The sequence below is a fragment of the Poecile atricapillus genome, chromosome 18, assembly GCF_030490865.1.
Source record: "Poecile atricapillus isolate bPoeAtr1 chromosome 18, bPoeAtr1.hap1, whole genome shotgun sequence".
Classification (NCBI taxonomy): Eukaryota; Metazoa; Chordata; class Aves; order Passeriformes; family Paridae; genus Poecile; species Poecile atricapillus.
The window spans coordinates 1,135,525-1,151,563 of NC_081266.1; the positions used below are offsets into that span (position 1 = coordinate 1,135,525).

The window sequence follows — 16,039 nt, forward strand, 5'->3', positions numbered from 1 at the left end:
TCAGCTGCGGGTATAGGAATACTTACTGGAAAATGTATTTCTTTGCTGCTTAGTTTGAATTGCATTCTGTCAGAACATGTCAAGAGGAGCTAATTTCAAATCTAGCATGTAGAGTGGATACAAACCACCCTTCTGCAGACAAAACAAGCAGTTTCTGGAAGCTGTCAGACTGATCACACTAGAACTTTATTTGATCACCTCAGAAATTCACTTTTCTATGTTGAAAAGGAATTCTGTGTTTTCTAAAAGGTGGCTCCACTGCTGTCCACTACACAGGCCTGTCAATACAGCCTCTGAACTTCTTTTTGACCATTAACACACACAATGAAATACTCAAACACTTAATCTGAAGCTGCAAAACAGAAGATTTAATTCCTGATGTGAAGCACCTGGTTCCTTTCTAGAAGTATCTGGGAGAGTGAGTTTTCTGCTCCCTTTCAAGCTCTCTCCTAATCCATGAGCCAGGTACACTGCTGCACTACTGTCACTTGCACTGTGCTCCTGGAATAAACACATCTCTTGATTTAGAGACTCTTAACAGCCCGGAGTCTAAAAAACAAATCTCTGGAATAAAGGATGACTTTCATTAAGAATTTCATATTCTGAAGGAAACTACACATTAATCTGATATTGGCATAACCTCCTGGTTTGTTATCTTTATTTAACTCAGACCTAATATTGGTCCCTCATCTTTTCAGTGCTGTGACACTCAGCAGCCCCCAGTGAAGAATGAACTTCATGTATTTCTCCTCATGGCTGGTTCCCCTTCTTAGGCATAAAGACCTTCTCCTTAATATTTTTTAACTCTCCTCACAGACCAAGGCCATCCAAACACAAGGAGTATCACCAAAACCCACTGCAACCAGAAAAATCCATTTTTTTTCTCTGTTGCATTATGCAGCTCCAGATTGCACGCTCTCCTAAAGCCCTTTTACTGCTATTTTTAGGACTTTGTGGACAACTGGCACGATCAGCTCAACAGCTCTCTCAGTAGCATTAAAAAACCCTTGACTTTGTGACACTGTTTTCTTATTCGGGACTAATCCCATCTCTTCTTGCTCTTTCTCATTCAAGCTCTTGGTTCCAAGTGACAGAAGAAGGGCAGTTCTGTCAAAAAGCTTTTGAGAAGTTAACGCTCAGGTATTTCTAAGTAACAGGGTAAGACACTGAGCAGAAAGCAAATGCCAGATCCCAGCACTCCTGAACACTGAGGGATTCTGGAAACAGCCCCCTGAAAGTCACAGTGCCTGCTGGAACACCTTGCTGTGGATCACTGAAACAGAAATAATGAGAACCACTACCTGCTGCCCACCCCACCAATTTTATTTATTTATATGAAGTTTAGAAGGCATTAACAGCAAAGAACAGCAGTGAACTAGTAAGGACATGATGCTTGTTTTTTACTGCTTTGCTTTACAACTCTCTTGTTCCCTGTCTGATTTCTGAGGACCTCTCTTCTCAGGAATAAAGCAGCCTTGCTTGATTTGTGTATCGCACTTTTGTTTTTTGATCAGAGATTTTGGAGGCTTTTTTTCCCCTTTTTGTTATATTTTCTTCTGCGTTTTCACTACAAAAACTGCCATCTGAGCCTGACAAGGGTTAATTGCCTGGCAACTCTGCTTGCGAGACATGCTCGTGCCAGAGAGACACGCTATCAGGAAAGAAGAGCTGTGTCTAATCTGAACAAGCATCCTAGGAGCCCCTCCACATATCTCATTTATTTTTAGGAAAGTAAGGAGGGGTCTCAGGCAGGCAGAATGCTGTGCAAGTCCCCACTGCTGCTGCTTAAATACTGCCATTAACATTGCTTTTATTGTTTGAAACACATTCACTGTTTTAGAAAAGCACCTTATGAAGTTCCATTAATACTCATCATTTCACTGTGCTCCAGCAAATGGTTTAAAAAGTCATTGTTTATATGCCTGCATGTGATATATAGGAAGAAGAGCAAGGAAGAGGAAAACAACTTCAAAGATTCTGTCACCAGCTCCACATTTTACTATTCAGGATCAAAAGCACGGGCAGCAAATGAGAAAGGCTCCCAGGTAAAGAGATTATTAACTTAAAGAATGGACAGGGAGACTGAAGAAAGAGTATAGCACAGATGAGGGAATTTACAGCTCCCTACTCATCACTGCATCTGTACTGTAAACTTTTCCTTGATTATCCTATAGCTATTTCTGACCTGTTTGATGCTCTGGCAAGGGGATTGGGAAATGCAATCACTGAAAAATGTTTTGGATGTACTGATGTGTAATATTCTAGTGCTAATTGTTACTCTGATGCTGAAAAGATTAATAGATTAATTTAGCAAGGATTTTTTTTTTTTTTTTTTTTTTTTTAAATCAGTGGCATATAAAGAATTGTGTCCAGCCTGGAAACTCTCAGAAATAGAAGAGCTTGCAAATGTTGGAGATAAAGCTTCTGTAAATATAGCCCCAGTGTTTTATCAGGGATACTGTGCCTTAAATCACTTTAATGAGAACTGCTGTTCTTCATTCTAAAATACCTCAGTACTCTAATGAAAATGAGGATGCCTTAATTTCTCTGTTGCTTGGACAGGAACTCAGCAGCTGCTGAGCTCTCCAACCAACAAACAGGACAAGGACTGCCATTCGTACACAGGGCCTGACATGTGCCATGGCTTCGTTTCACGTAGGTTCCTCTTCTCTGCTCTTCAGGGATAAGAATTTGTCCCCATCCAACACAATCGTGCCCTTTGATCACCTGTACACAGCCATTTTATTATTTTAATTTAAATTAGATGCCTTCCATTAACGTGGTCAAAAATAGCAGCTCTTAGGGTGCAAGGAAATCTGTATGTCCACTTTTCAGCCAGGCTTCTGCCACAGTCAGAGTGATGTGGCAAGTGAGTTGATGCAGCTGTGCATATAATGGGGACTAATGTTTTCCCCAATTCTCCCCAGGATAAAACTCCTCATTCTGCACCATCATATGAAAGGGAGAGATGAGAGAGAGACAAATGCACCCTACCTAATAGGGCTGCTTAGGGTAGTCATTGAAAATGAAGTTCAAGTCAACAATTTGCCTGAAGTAGAATCAGAAATATCACACAGATGAGTTTTATGGGTCTTTTTACTGTTCTAGGGCCTTCTTCTTTCTTCTTTCCTTCAGATGTCTTCCTTTTCTTTTTACCACTATATTTTTATCTGGAGTGAAGAAAGCTTTCCTACTAAAACTAGGTAATGCCATCATCAGTTTTGACTGGGACAGGGAAATCTACAACCAGCTCCCCATAGTCTACTTATTTCTCCTGGTAACATAGCTGATGGTGTGCCTGAATTAAAATCTCCATTTCCAAAGGCTCTTATTCTTTATTTTTACCCTGGTCTCACATGGACTTGGTAAGAAAGTCAACAGTGACTCTGTAGTTCCCTGACTTTCCCTGGATGAGAATGGAGCAAGCACACCCTGCTTCCTTTTTATCCTTCACATGCTGTAACCAGGATGCAAGATACAGCTGGTGCACCTGACAACAACTGTAGCACCATCAGCAGACACTCCTCAAAAACAGAAGAAGTTCTTCTGGAGAGACTCCAGCCACCTTAAAGCCAATCTGTACAAGCACTAAAATTTCAAAGGCCATTTAATTGCTGTCTATAGGTGACATGAAGAAAATTCCATCAGAAGTGTTCACTCCGGTGATGAGATAATGTGAAACTAAAGCACCCTCTTCAGTTAAAGATTCAGATCAGTATTTGTCTGAATATCATAGCTGAGGAGAAACTGATTGTGTATATCCAGCTGCTTAGTGCTGTTTCTGGCTTGTCTGAAACACATTTCCTTTCCTTGTCACAACTCCCAGGTGCTACTGCTGAGCATCACTGCCAGAAGTATTTGAATAGAACAAAAAAAAAAAATTGATTTGGACAATATGTGTGCTCCTGTCATTGATGGAGACACAACTGTGAGTAGGGTTAGGGCTGAGGTCACCACAAGGTTAAAAGAAAAGTGCCCAGGAATTCTCTCCTGTCACATTTCATACTGAATTGCTCCTGTTTTACAGCAGATGCTACAGACAATACACTGTGCTCCATTAAATATGGGGAATCGTTTAGCTACATTTACAAGCTACATTGAAAATTCACTCCAGAATTACTGTGCTTGAAAGGTTACATGGAAAGGGTTAGAACATTGCAGCATGCAGGCACTAGATGCTATATTTATCCATGCCACATAAAAAGCAAGAAACAAAGGCAGGAATGCACAGGGCCCTGACCATTTATAAGTGAGGGTGAAGTTGTTGTCTTTATGCAAGGGTATAAAGCACCTGATCTGAAGCCAGTGAAGACTGCAGCTATCAGGTGAGAGTCCTGGTAGCATGGTAAAGGTCACAGCTCAGATAAACACAGTGTCTACAACATTACTTTATTTTATCTTGTGCATGGCCCTGTACAAGCAAGAGGCTTGCAGTGAATCACAAGATGGGCTGGGAAGTTTTTCTGCCTGGTCCTTATCTGCACCTCTGCCTGCTCTCTCCTCCTACTTGGGAGCCTGCAACCACCTTGAACACCCAACAGGGCAGCATGCAAGCATTTACATGATCAAAGGCAAAATGTGCTTAAGACAGACTTTGGAAATCCAGCACAATTTGGCAAACTTCAAAGATAGTTGCCTTTCAAAAGGGTTGTGGAGGAGGCCTTGGTAAATTTGAATGGTATGATTAGCATACCGGCTGTTTTTAAAACTGCTCAAGAAGAAGCTGTGTTAAAATCCATTTCCGCAAGACACACGCATTTTTCTTTTGGACAGGCTCCACTAGCTCTGTTTCTTAAATCAGTTTTTCTGGCATGGGTTTCTTCTTGGAAGAATGTACGACACCAGCTCAGTTTCCTAACCAAAACTTGACAGAATGTGTGCAGCACAGCATAATGGCATCTCTACTTCATGGCTTCCTAAAAGTTACAGTACAGAGCCCTTGGAAGTGAATTTGACTATTCCAGGTCACATCTGCTGAAAGGCGAGCAAGATGACAGGAGATGCCAGGGTAGTCTGTCCAGCACAGTGTTCAAACACTGGTGAGGGCCACTGATAAAAGCCTTGCCAAAACAGGAGTTGCCAAGGTCTTAGAGGAGTTTCAGGGATGTTTTCAAGTCTTACTAGATTTAAAGGATGATCCTTGGCAAACTCCCCCTGATGCTTCTCAGCATTTCTAGAGCCAACAGTTGTTCCATCTGCTGCTGAGGCTGACTTTGAAGAATCCTTGCAAAGAGCAGCACACTAACTTTAACACTACACAAGACAAGAAAAAACCACAGCTTTTCAGAAGTGACCTAGATGTTTGCCAGTAGCTTGACACACTCTCAGGTAAGGCTGTCTCCTTGTCTCCAAACACTTGAGTGTATTACCAAAGCTGTGCCAGTGTAAACTGTGGGCTGAAAATAGAGATTCAGTAAACAGCATCTATTGAAAGCTATTCTAAGGCATTAACTATTCATCTGTGGAGGTCTGACGTACAGTAAGAGCGAGAAAGATCACCACAAACTAACTTCAGGAACCAAATTGCTAATGGGGATTTAAAAAAAATAAATTTAAAAAATGTCTGTGAAACTCAAGACATATTGCCTGATGACAGTTAGAAAAACTACATATAAAAAACATCAGCAAAGAAAATAAACTTTTGGAGCTGTTGAACACAAACAAGCTTGGAAAAAGCAAAGAGGGGTCCACACAGACACAAACGAAGGTGTTTAGTTCCAACACATAAGCTTCAGTTTCTGCCATTGTAATGGATTTGCCAATGTGTTTTCTGAGCCAGGCCACTGTACTATTGTGTAAGCTTTACTCTAATTACTGTAGGCTCTGTAAAGGTTTCTTTATCATTTAGTATTATAAATAATTGTGCTTCCAGGCTGGGGTTCAAAGCTCAGAACAGCACCTGCACAACAGCTCAGGCAGGTCGGGTGACCTTTCTCCAATTGCCATCTCTCTGGTGCTGAGGACAGACAAAGTGATATGTCTGTCATACGCCATTACCATTAGAACAGAATCTTGTTCTTTTATTACAACTGAACTCTGCCGGATTTCTCAGCAGGAATGCTAAGTGAAATCAATGTCTTGGATTTCCAGGCTGAGCTTGGAGGTCACAGCCACTCTATCATTTCTCAGCATTATCCCTTCTCTTTCTCTCGCGCTCTCTCAGAGCCTCCAACTGGCACACAGCAGATTGAAAACAGCATGCAGCACAGGACTTACTCTGCACAATTTTACAGCCTTTTGGAGCCCCCTTCCTTTCCTTTTGGCCCACTTTATTAGTTTATTTTTATTTTTTTCCCCCACTTTGCAAAATAAGTTCTGTTTGTCTCCTACAGAACTGCAAGCCAAAGGCGCTGGAACACCTAAAAATATGAAAAAGCAATAAAACAAAGGAGAGAATAGAGCTGATCTTGACAGCTGCCAGATGAAATTGGTTATGCTCAATGCTATCAGCAGATATGGCAGGCCTTGTAATCCTGCAACTGCCACAAAATATACATTGTGCCCCTTAGATCTCATCAGAAATTCTCCTGCTGCACAGAAGAAGCAAAATCAACACTGAGATTTTAAGTGTAGATCTACAAGCTGCCAGCCACACACAAGACCCCCCTTGTAAAATGCACAAACTTGGTAACTAAACACTTTTCAAAAAACCCAAAACCCAACAATCTACCATCAAGTACAATCACAGCTTTGTGATTTCTTGCTTTAAGAGAAGAGACCGAGCCAAGGAAAAGCCACAGGAAGTCAGAAAGTCTCCAGTAAGGGGAGAGAGAAGAGACAATCTAGAGCTTGATTCATCAACACAGCAGCTACTGATTTCAAGCCATGTCTTTCCTTCTTCAAACATGTATCTCACTCAGCTGACAATGGTATTATTTATTTGTCTGGTTATTTTTAATCTGTGCTTCTTTACTGTTAGGGCAAAAACAAGACACTACTGTCAACTCAAGGAATCTCTCCTGACGTGATAAAGGACATGGACAGCATGCTAGAGGGCACCAGCAAAAAGGAAGGACACATTTTTATCAAGCTCTCGCTGTCACCTAAATAGAACTTCTTTCTCCCTGCATTCCTTAGCTAAATTCTTCCTAGTTGTTTTTGCAACTACAACATCCTCCCATTTCAGAGAGACATCCTGGGAACAAAGCTTCCTGCAAGCGAGAGGCACGGGCTGGTACAGTACCTTGCTTTTGGGTGGAGGGCTGTTTGTGCTCTTGTCTGTGTGGATGCTGGTAGGGGACACGGCAGCACCAAGGTTCCCCTGGGGAATGCCAGGAATCTTCCCTCCCGGAGACACTTGCATCGCAGCAAGTTGGGCAGCATACAACTGCTGGAAAAACAGAACAAAAAAAAAAAAGGAAAGATTGGGGTTGGGGGGAAGACAGGAGAGAAATAATCAAGAAATAAATAATCTTCCCAGAACTTCTCCTATGTCAGATGTTTTACTTTCCTTCCAATGGGTATTTTTTATTTAGCACATGTATGTTTCAAGAAAATGAACTGTCATCTTCATTCCTGTGACTCATTCCTCCAGGGATGAACGAGAGGCGTCACCAGGAGAAGTGTCCCAGCTTCCCTGTGTGTACAGGGATTCAGAACAGGGAACAGAAGTTAATCCCCATTGTTTGCCTGAGCTACTGGACAATCCTTCCTTTCCTGAGATGACACAGGCATCAAAGCATTTCCACCAGTAATATGCATCAACCCCTGTGAAACACATATGCTCTTGGTCTCTGTGCTACCATTTTATGTTTCTTTATTTTATTTGCTGTGTTTCCCCAGTTTTCCCAGGCTGTATGGTGTCTGGGACAGGGAATGTCAAAATATTATTTAGTAATTACTGTAGGAGTCCACTCTCAGCTGGGTTGTGGGGAACCACTAGAGTCAATATAAATACAGACATATCAGTGGTAATGTACTCTCCATTAACTATTAGAAGCCCCAGTTAATTCTAAGAACCCTTTCTGTGATAGATCCAGTCCAGACACAGACTGGAAATGTTTTTCTCTTCAAAACTACACCACTAAGGCACTTTAAATACATATTTTTATTATTAACATGTGAATATTTATAATCACAGTCATCTGTTTAAAGTCAAGCACTACAGTAAGAGTTTAAGGGACAGGGGTCAAAAGCAGATAGGAAGTAGGCAAACTGGGAGCACCTGGAAGCTTCCCGGACCTCCTAATAAAACCTGGAGGAAAATAAACATGGTGAGCAAGAGAAGCAACAATTGTTCCTGCTTTGTGAACAGGGAGGAATTGCCAAGTCAGGAGCCTAAGAGAGCAGGAATGTACTAACAAGGGTTTTCCCTCCTCAGCCCCAGCACCCTTTTCCAGGACTCACCCTAATTCTGTGATTCTGTTAGTGTTAAGTAGTGCTGTGCAGTGCATGTGTAACACTGAACTAAGATATTCCCTGCCTGCAGGTGCTATCAGAGCTTCTGAGATGCAATATGACAAGGGATAACATACAGAAATATGGAACTGGATGTGAAGACACAGGGTGGCTTCAATATGACTAAGTCTAAGAAGTCGTGTTGGTAGTGCTTAGCTGTTTTCCTGTTGTTTCTCAGTTAATTTTATAAGCTGATAGTAGAAGGAAGATTGGAGGGCACAAAGAAATGCCGACCCAAATGAGCAAGTCTGAAAGAGGAGCATGATTATTTCACAAGGGTCTGTGCAAAAGGTGCAGAGACATTGATAATATGAGCTCACACTACACAAGCCCTTAACTTGATCAAATGGCTCTGAATCTTGGACAGCCCTGTGAAAATTGTCCCGTGGTTACCTGCACAAACTCTTCCCTTTGCTGGTGCACAGTCCTAGCCCTTCCACACATTTAAAAGTAAACCACTGCTCTTTTAAGTGTAATCAGACAAGTTCTTATTTATTTTTCATTCTATTCTTTTCAGGCTTCCTATTATTTTCAGTTTTGAATCCTTTTTATTTATTTTCCCTACTTCGATCACTGCTTGATCCTTATTTTTCCATACTTCTTCATCACCATCCCATTCTGCCTAGTCTCCCTCTCTTTCCCCATCATCCATTCATTCATCTGCTCTTTTATTTCCTCAAATTTATTTATTCATTTAACCCCAGCGAGTCCAAGCCAAACAGAGGCAAATCAGATAAAACCATCAAAAACAGTCCAGCCCCAAATAAGTCACAGACTCAAATGCATGTATTTATCAGTTAAAGCTCATATCCACTCATTCTTTCTAAAGAAGCCCAAATTCTTTAGGGAGAAAGGAACAAGGTCTTTGTGAACTATGGAAGAACTACAGCAGGCAGTTCAATGAAAACCAAGCCAGCTTTATGTATGAATTAATATATCAGAGGGGCAATGGTTGTTAAAGAAATAGGATACATGACTAGGGAACAGCTCAAATGGGACTCTGTGGGTGACAGAGCAGATCTAGGGAAAGCTTTTCCTTTTCTTTTGCTCCCTGGTGAAAAACTGGCAAAACAAATTTGGGCAACTGTGAGAAAAAGACAAAAGTTAAATGGCCATTAGGCAGGAAAGGTTAAAGCTTGCTGCTGATCTATAGATTAGATATCAGAGGACATGTCTAGTGCACATAAAACATGGTAAAAATAACAGTCTGTCTGGACACTTGGCAGTTCTGATCCAACTGGAGATTCCTGATGGGCCACACAGTGCCTGCTGAGGACTGAACTTCACAGAAATCTCTTGGGGGGGGAAGACTTTTCCAAATGAATCTGTATCCAAAGATGATTCAGTTGGGCCCAGGAACTAAACTACATGAAATACATACACAACATGATGTCCAAGGATCTGCACATCTTACACATTCCAGTGGTCTTTGAGCAATGGCTACAAGCCGATTCTTCCTGACAGTCCTGTCATCAGCCACCTTTCTGACAATGTGTGCAAGGACTAAATAAGCACTGGGAATTAATTTCTCTAAGCAACAGCCCAGAAGAAAGCCTTATTTTCAGGTGAAAAAATGGAATATATAAAATTTCAAATGTATGCCTTATTTTTACTTCAGGGACAGACATACCTGAAGAGAATGAAAAACACAGTATGGTGTGGAGTAACCTGGAAGGAGGGATGAAAGAAAATCTATAAAGCCTTCATTCATGCTTTTTAAAACCTTCTGTCCTGTTATCAGATTCAACATCTCACCTCAATTTGATTTATTTTGAGAATTAAAAGCAAACATTAAATAAAATTTTCTAAAAGGTCCCTTCTTAGAGTCCTCTCTTAAAAGTCTCTGTCTGCAACACAAACCAACTATTGTATAGAAAAAGCAGTACTAAGCCCAGCTCTAAAAGGAAAAGCATGTGTTTATGAAATTGCAAGGGTCTGAAACCTATTTAACCAGTAAGACTGCTCTTATATCATTCTACTATTTCAAAAAATGGAAAGAAATACACAACACATTTCTTAAACTTTCACTATTTTTGAGCTTTTGCATTATTGAACTTGTCTATTCATATTTAGGTGTTTCAGGACATGATGATCTCTAGCTTCTACCCAAGGAAAGGGCAATGGTGTGACCAAGTGCTGTGAAACAAGATGGCTAAATGACAATAATTTGAGTATTCATTTAACAGACAAACTGAACTCCAACAAAAGAACATGCTTCCTACTTCCCTACTGGCTTCAAATTTGTAGAAATATTCAACTATCATCTAAAATGTACCCTTATATCCTACACAGCAAATGGAACCAAGACCTCAAAAAGTGGAAGGAAAATGATGTTATTCTGTATCAGTCCTGTAATACACTGGGTTTGAGCCACTTAATTTTTACCCCAAACAGAGACTGGTTAAGCCATTTCCAGCAGCATCAGCTAACCTAAAGACTCAATGTCAAATTCTAGCACTCCAGGAGGTCGTTTTGCTGCTCTGGCCTTTTTATCTATATTTATCTATATTTATCTATGCTTTATTGTGATGGAGGCATGCAGTTGCAATCAGTGAAGCACTACTGCTTTAGGAAGTTTTATTTTTGCTATTCATAATAAATAAGGATAATATTCCGGATTTAAAAGGATACATAATACTCCTTCAAGAAGGCAAAATTTGGCTTCTGAATAAGCAATTAAAAAGTAACATCTATTGTTTGTTTAAAACTAAATGATTATGTTTCATCTCCCCTGCCCATGTGCAATATTGCATGTTTTGTTAATCTTTTCTCATTAACTTCTTATGAAAATCTGTAAGGAAACACAATCATCAGAACAAAAGCACAATTTGATACACTTTAAAATAAGCAGGCGGTACCGTTAATTTTTTTAATGCTGCCCCTCTATTCTTAAGGTATTAAACAGAAAATCCCCTTTCTCCCTAGGTCACCACCTAAACCATTTAAAATTCTTCCAACATATGAAGCAGAAATATTCAGCTGAACTCTCCAAATGGACTAGTTCTAAGAGCTCTTGGCTTGATGACTCTGTAGTACATCAACAGCAAAGCCTTAAGGTTAGGCCAGCTTTGCCAACATTCCCCTTGGGCATTGCTGTTACACGTTAACAATGCTCATTACTGCTTGGAGGGTACACTAAAAATGAATTCTTGTTCTATTAATACAGAAAATGAGAATGAGATTTAATAGCAATTTTAAAAAGGGTTGAAAAAAGTGCTAGCAATTACACAGGCAGAAATAGTTGATTCAAGCACCTATAGGCATTTGGATTACAGTATTATCTCTTATTAAAATATTTTTATTAGAGAACAGTGGAGATTAAGAGCTGTTAATAAAAAAAACACAGAGAGAGACAGGTGGTAGTGGGAAGTGAATCAGTTATTGCAATAAATTTGTTTCTGATAAAGTGGTTTTTCAGTGAAGATACCACAGTGATGAATTTACAAACCACTGTGCCTGAGTGTTTGAACTGTTGACTGATCTACCACTTCAATTTCTTTGTCATTCTGAGACCCATCATTAAAAATATACACATGAATGGCCTTGTTCCTTTTTTTTTTTTTTTTTTTTTGCATAATCAGGGGTGGGGGGGAGGAAAATGCTATAAAATGAGACTCAGAATACATGAATTTCATTTTTCTTTACCTCAACATTTATGCTTACATAAAGCATGAAAAGAAATCAAAGAAAACTTTGATTAAGGCAAAAAGAATTTTTCAATTTTGCCTAATTTTGAATCTTTTCAGGTGTTTTTTTAGTAAGAAAAAGAATTCACTGAAAACAAACATTTTATAAACATCCTACTGTTACACAGGTTTTTTAAACTACTGGCAAAATAGATAAAAGCTACAGAAATTAGAATTAAAGCTACACTCATTAGTGATTGGTAGCAAGGCTTGCTAGATATTCTACAGAAAAAGTTCTTCATTTACATATTTGAAATGCTAGATTTTATTTTTGTCTGAGTTTCCTTCAAAGATTGGTAGTCAAACATTTCAAAGGGACACACTAATTTGTACATTCAAACTTCAGCAAAGGCTTTTAAGTGCCCCTTGTTTGCATAAAATGGGAGATACTCAGAAAACAAAGATAATATTTGAACACAGACAGTAACCTCCTTTAAAAAACTTGCCCAAAGAACACATTGCAAGGTGAATTTGCTAGCTTTCACTTTGGGATAATTTCAGATAATAGCAATAGAGCTCAAGATCCTGAGATGCACTTAAAAGATTTTTGGTTTATTTTGGGATTTATTTTGTTTTGTTTCATAGAATTCTGAACCCAGTTGAGAATTATTACTGTTCTACCTAACATCTGCCTTTATCACAGCCAACTCCTGCAGGAAACTGCCCTGCTCCCAGTGCTGAGGAATGCAGAGACTGTGGCAAAAGATCTTGTCTGGACTCATGTTTCCTTTATTCACCAAGCAAAAAACAGCAAACTGCATGAATTCACCCCAAACCTGTGGACTTCAGGACTAGAGAAAACACACCAGATGCTGAAAAGCTGCACTGCTCACTCCCATGGCCTCAAAACCCAGCCAACTTTATTTGAAAACTCCTATCCTGGCTATTCTCTGCATTTACCCTAAGAAAGAAGACGATGGGTAAGTAAATCACATATCAAGGGACAATAATAAATAATCAAAAGTTGAGACTGAGCTAGTTAATAGATAATTAATATAACTCTTTAATCAGAGAGAATTGGTGACACTTGGAGGAACTGACTAGAGAAATTTTGATCCATGATGATTCAGTCAAGATCAGACGTGTTTCACGAAGGTGAACTTTAAACAAAATTTATTGTGCTCAGTAATATTTTACATCTTGTTTTGTCAGACTAGACAATATAATAGTCTCTCTAGCCTTAAAAAAACCTGAGACTTAGAAGGAAATACTGAGAAAAACAAGTTCTCATTAGAAAAACTGTGAAGCATTCACAAACAGAACAAGGCTCCATTTATACACAGGCACAGCCTTGGTAACCACCATCTCTCTCATATTAGAAAAACATCACTTTTAGAATCAGTAACCACAAGTCTCCACAAAATATGATTCTGGTAGCTGATCTCTAGGGTTCCAGGCCTGCAGCACTTATTCCTGAGAATAATCCCACTGTAGTCAACAAGCCTGTGCCAGGATGAATGAATGCATCAGTTCTTTTCTCATTTGGAACTTCTCAGGTTGGACCAACTGGGGATCCTTGGCATCCAGAAGCAAGGCTGGAATCCAGGTCATTGAAAAACTCAATGAGCTTTAGGTTTAGTTCTGATGTAATAAAGACTTCCACTGCAGTACCTTCAAAACAATGCCTGCTTTGATTGTAGAACAGTAATGGTGAATAAAGTAAAACATGTATGTACAATTTATGGTAGCTCTGAGTTTTCTTAGAAACTGATGTAATTTTTATGGATAAGATACACATTTTAACTGAAGTACAACTCTATTTGTATTTATAGAGCTCTTATGGGAAAGACACGAACTAGAACACCCACAAATGGGAATAAATGCAATTTTCCTTGAAAAGTAGTCTTTAATTCTGCCAGTGGACAAATTCTGTTCAAGTATTAGCAAGGTGAGAACCAGCACCCACAACGTAACTGACAGCTCCTGATGACACAGGAAGACTGCAGAAAACTCCTGATTAGAGCCCAGACCTCATGGCTCCTTCGTCCCGTGCCTTGACAAGAAGACAATCCTTCTACAGGATGTAACTGTAGGAACTTATCAATAGACACTTCCTATCAGAGACTAATAAGATCTGTTAGTCTCTGTGATAAAATATCATTGCAAACTGTGTATTTCAGATTGTCTGCTCTTTACAAGTAAAGAGATTTTAACTGGAAAACTGCCCAAGTGGCCTACATATTCATACATACCATGTTCACACCATATGACACTAATTGAAATAGAGTGACTATATGGAATGCAATTGGAGAGGAAATTTGATAATGTCTTGTGGAAAAAGCCTGTCGGATGAAATGCTGCAGATAAACAGTGTCCCCTTTGAGGAAAGTAATTAATATTGTATGTATTTTAAAATATTAAATAAAAAAATAAGCTGGCAACAATTTATTCCTATAGTTCGTTGTGCAGTACCAGAATATAATGTATTCTTGCTGCCACTAATATTAATTATTTTTATGCCTATGGAATTTTTATGTTAGAAAGAATGGCAAAAGAATTTCTTTAAAGTAAGGGCATACTTTTGACATCATATTCCTTATGGATTATACAGTAAAATGGCCAGTGGTAATGTAGAGGACTGACAAGCAACAGGCACGTGCAGCTTAAGAAGGGGTATTTGTTTTGTAAACTGCATTCCCTTTATCACCAACTATTCCATAATGCAGAATAGAGCTGACTGTTCTGTAATGAAGATGAAGTGTTTGAATGAAGGTTCCACATGCAGACTGCTGCTCCAGTACAGCTTTGGCAAATTAGAAGCTTGAAGTCAGTAAAGTGGCCCAGACGTTTTACTCCATAGGAAAAATCTCACTACTGCCTATTTGTTTACCACAGGTATGCTTCCCAAGAGCTTTATTTTTTTATACATATATCCAGATTTTTGGCAACTAGCTCAGAGCACCTGACTTCAGTAAGTATAATGTTTCATTTGAGAGACCAAGATTCTATGAGCGGCCGTTTCACAAAATACCTATTTCATATTGCATTGCTTTACTTGACTGGTACTGTATATAATCATTCACTGTTATCCATTAAGTGACCAGAGTAGTTAACAAGCAAGCACTGCCAGCAGAATTACTGTAAATAAGGTTCTATATATTTCAGATTGCCGAGCTATAATTAAGGCATTTCACTATTTTACACACATTTCCTTAAGCAACTCTTTCTCCAGTTTTTATTTATAGATTTTCTGTTTGCATTTTAAGTTGTTGTATTCAACAGGGAATTAAGTCAGGGAAAATCTGTGCCTGCTTTAGGACTGATACTGAATTAATTACTTCAAATCTGAATACTCTGTGTCTCCTGAAGTTAAGAGCAGAGCTCGTAGTAGAGAGATTAAGGTCAACTGCATTTCTTATTTTGAGAACATGGATTTGCTGACTTGAATGCTGATATGGTATCAGGTTCTTATATATTGATGATTTTAAGATTCCTTGGTGACTTGTCCCTCCTCTTCAGGCATGAAGTAGTGAAATAGGTATTCTGCAGTCCATGTGCACCACAGCACTCAGCCTCCTCTAGAAACTCTTTCTTGATAAGCTGCAGTAAGAAGTGAGTCCTACAGTACTGGAGTCTCTCTTTAAAGCAGTAAAGAGATGATAATCACCCACCAGAAGTGACAATGCCACATTGCCAAATTAGTTTGTTGGAGGGGAAAAGAAACAGATGTAAAAACTTACACTTGGATATTTTTTTGCCCCCCTGTAGTTGTATCTTCATATGTTAACTATGATATCAAACAGTCAAATGAGAAACATTTTCTTTGCTGTCAGTTTCCCTTTTAACATTAAGAGTGTTTTTTAACCTGAAGTATCCTACAATTGTATCCGTTGTCCTTGGAGGGATAAATTAACGTTATTCCTCATTTATCTGACACATACAGGAGTTCAGTGACATCTACTCAGCTCACTCAAAAACTTAATTTGCTCTTTGAACTGAGTTGTATTACGTGGTCA

The 16,039-nt window shown here is 39.2% G+C and overlaps 1 protein-coding gene across 6 annotated transcripts in view; it reads right to left on the bottom strand.

Moving 5' to 3' along the window:
• Positions 1–16,039, bottom strand: part of SOX5 (SRY-box transcription factor 5) — a 290,140-nt gene that overhangs the window by 50,022 nt on the left and 224,079 nt on the right. For all 6 annotated transcript variants that reach the window (XM_058852941.1, XM_058852940.1, XM_058852939.1 and 3 more), the window contains one exon: positions 7,184–7,330. In XM_058852941.1, coding sequence (XP_058708924.1) covers positions 7,184–7,330 — 147 coding nt within the window. The remainder of the gene's footprint in view (positions 1–7,183; positions 7,331–16,039) is intronic.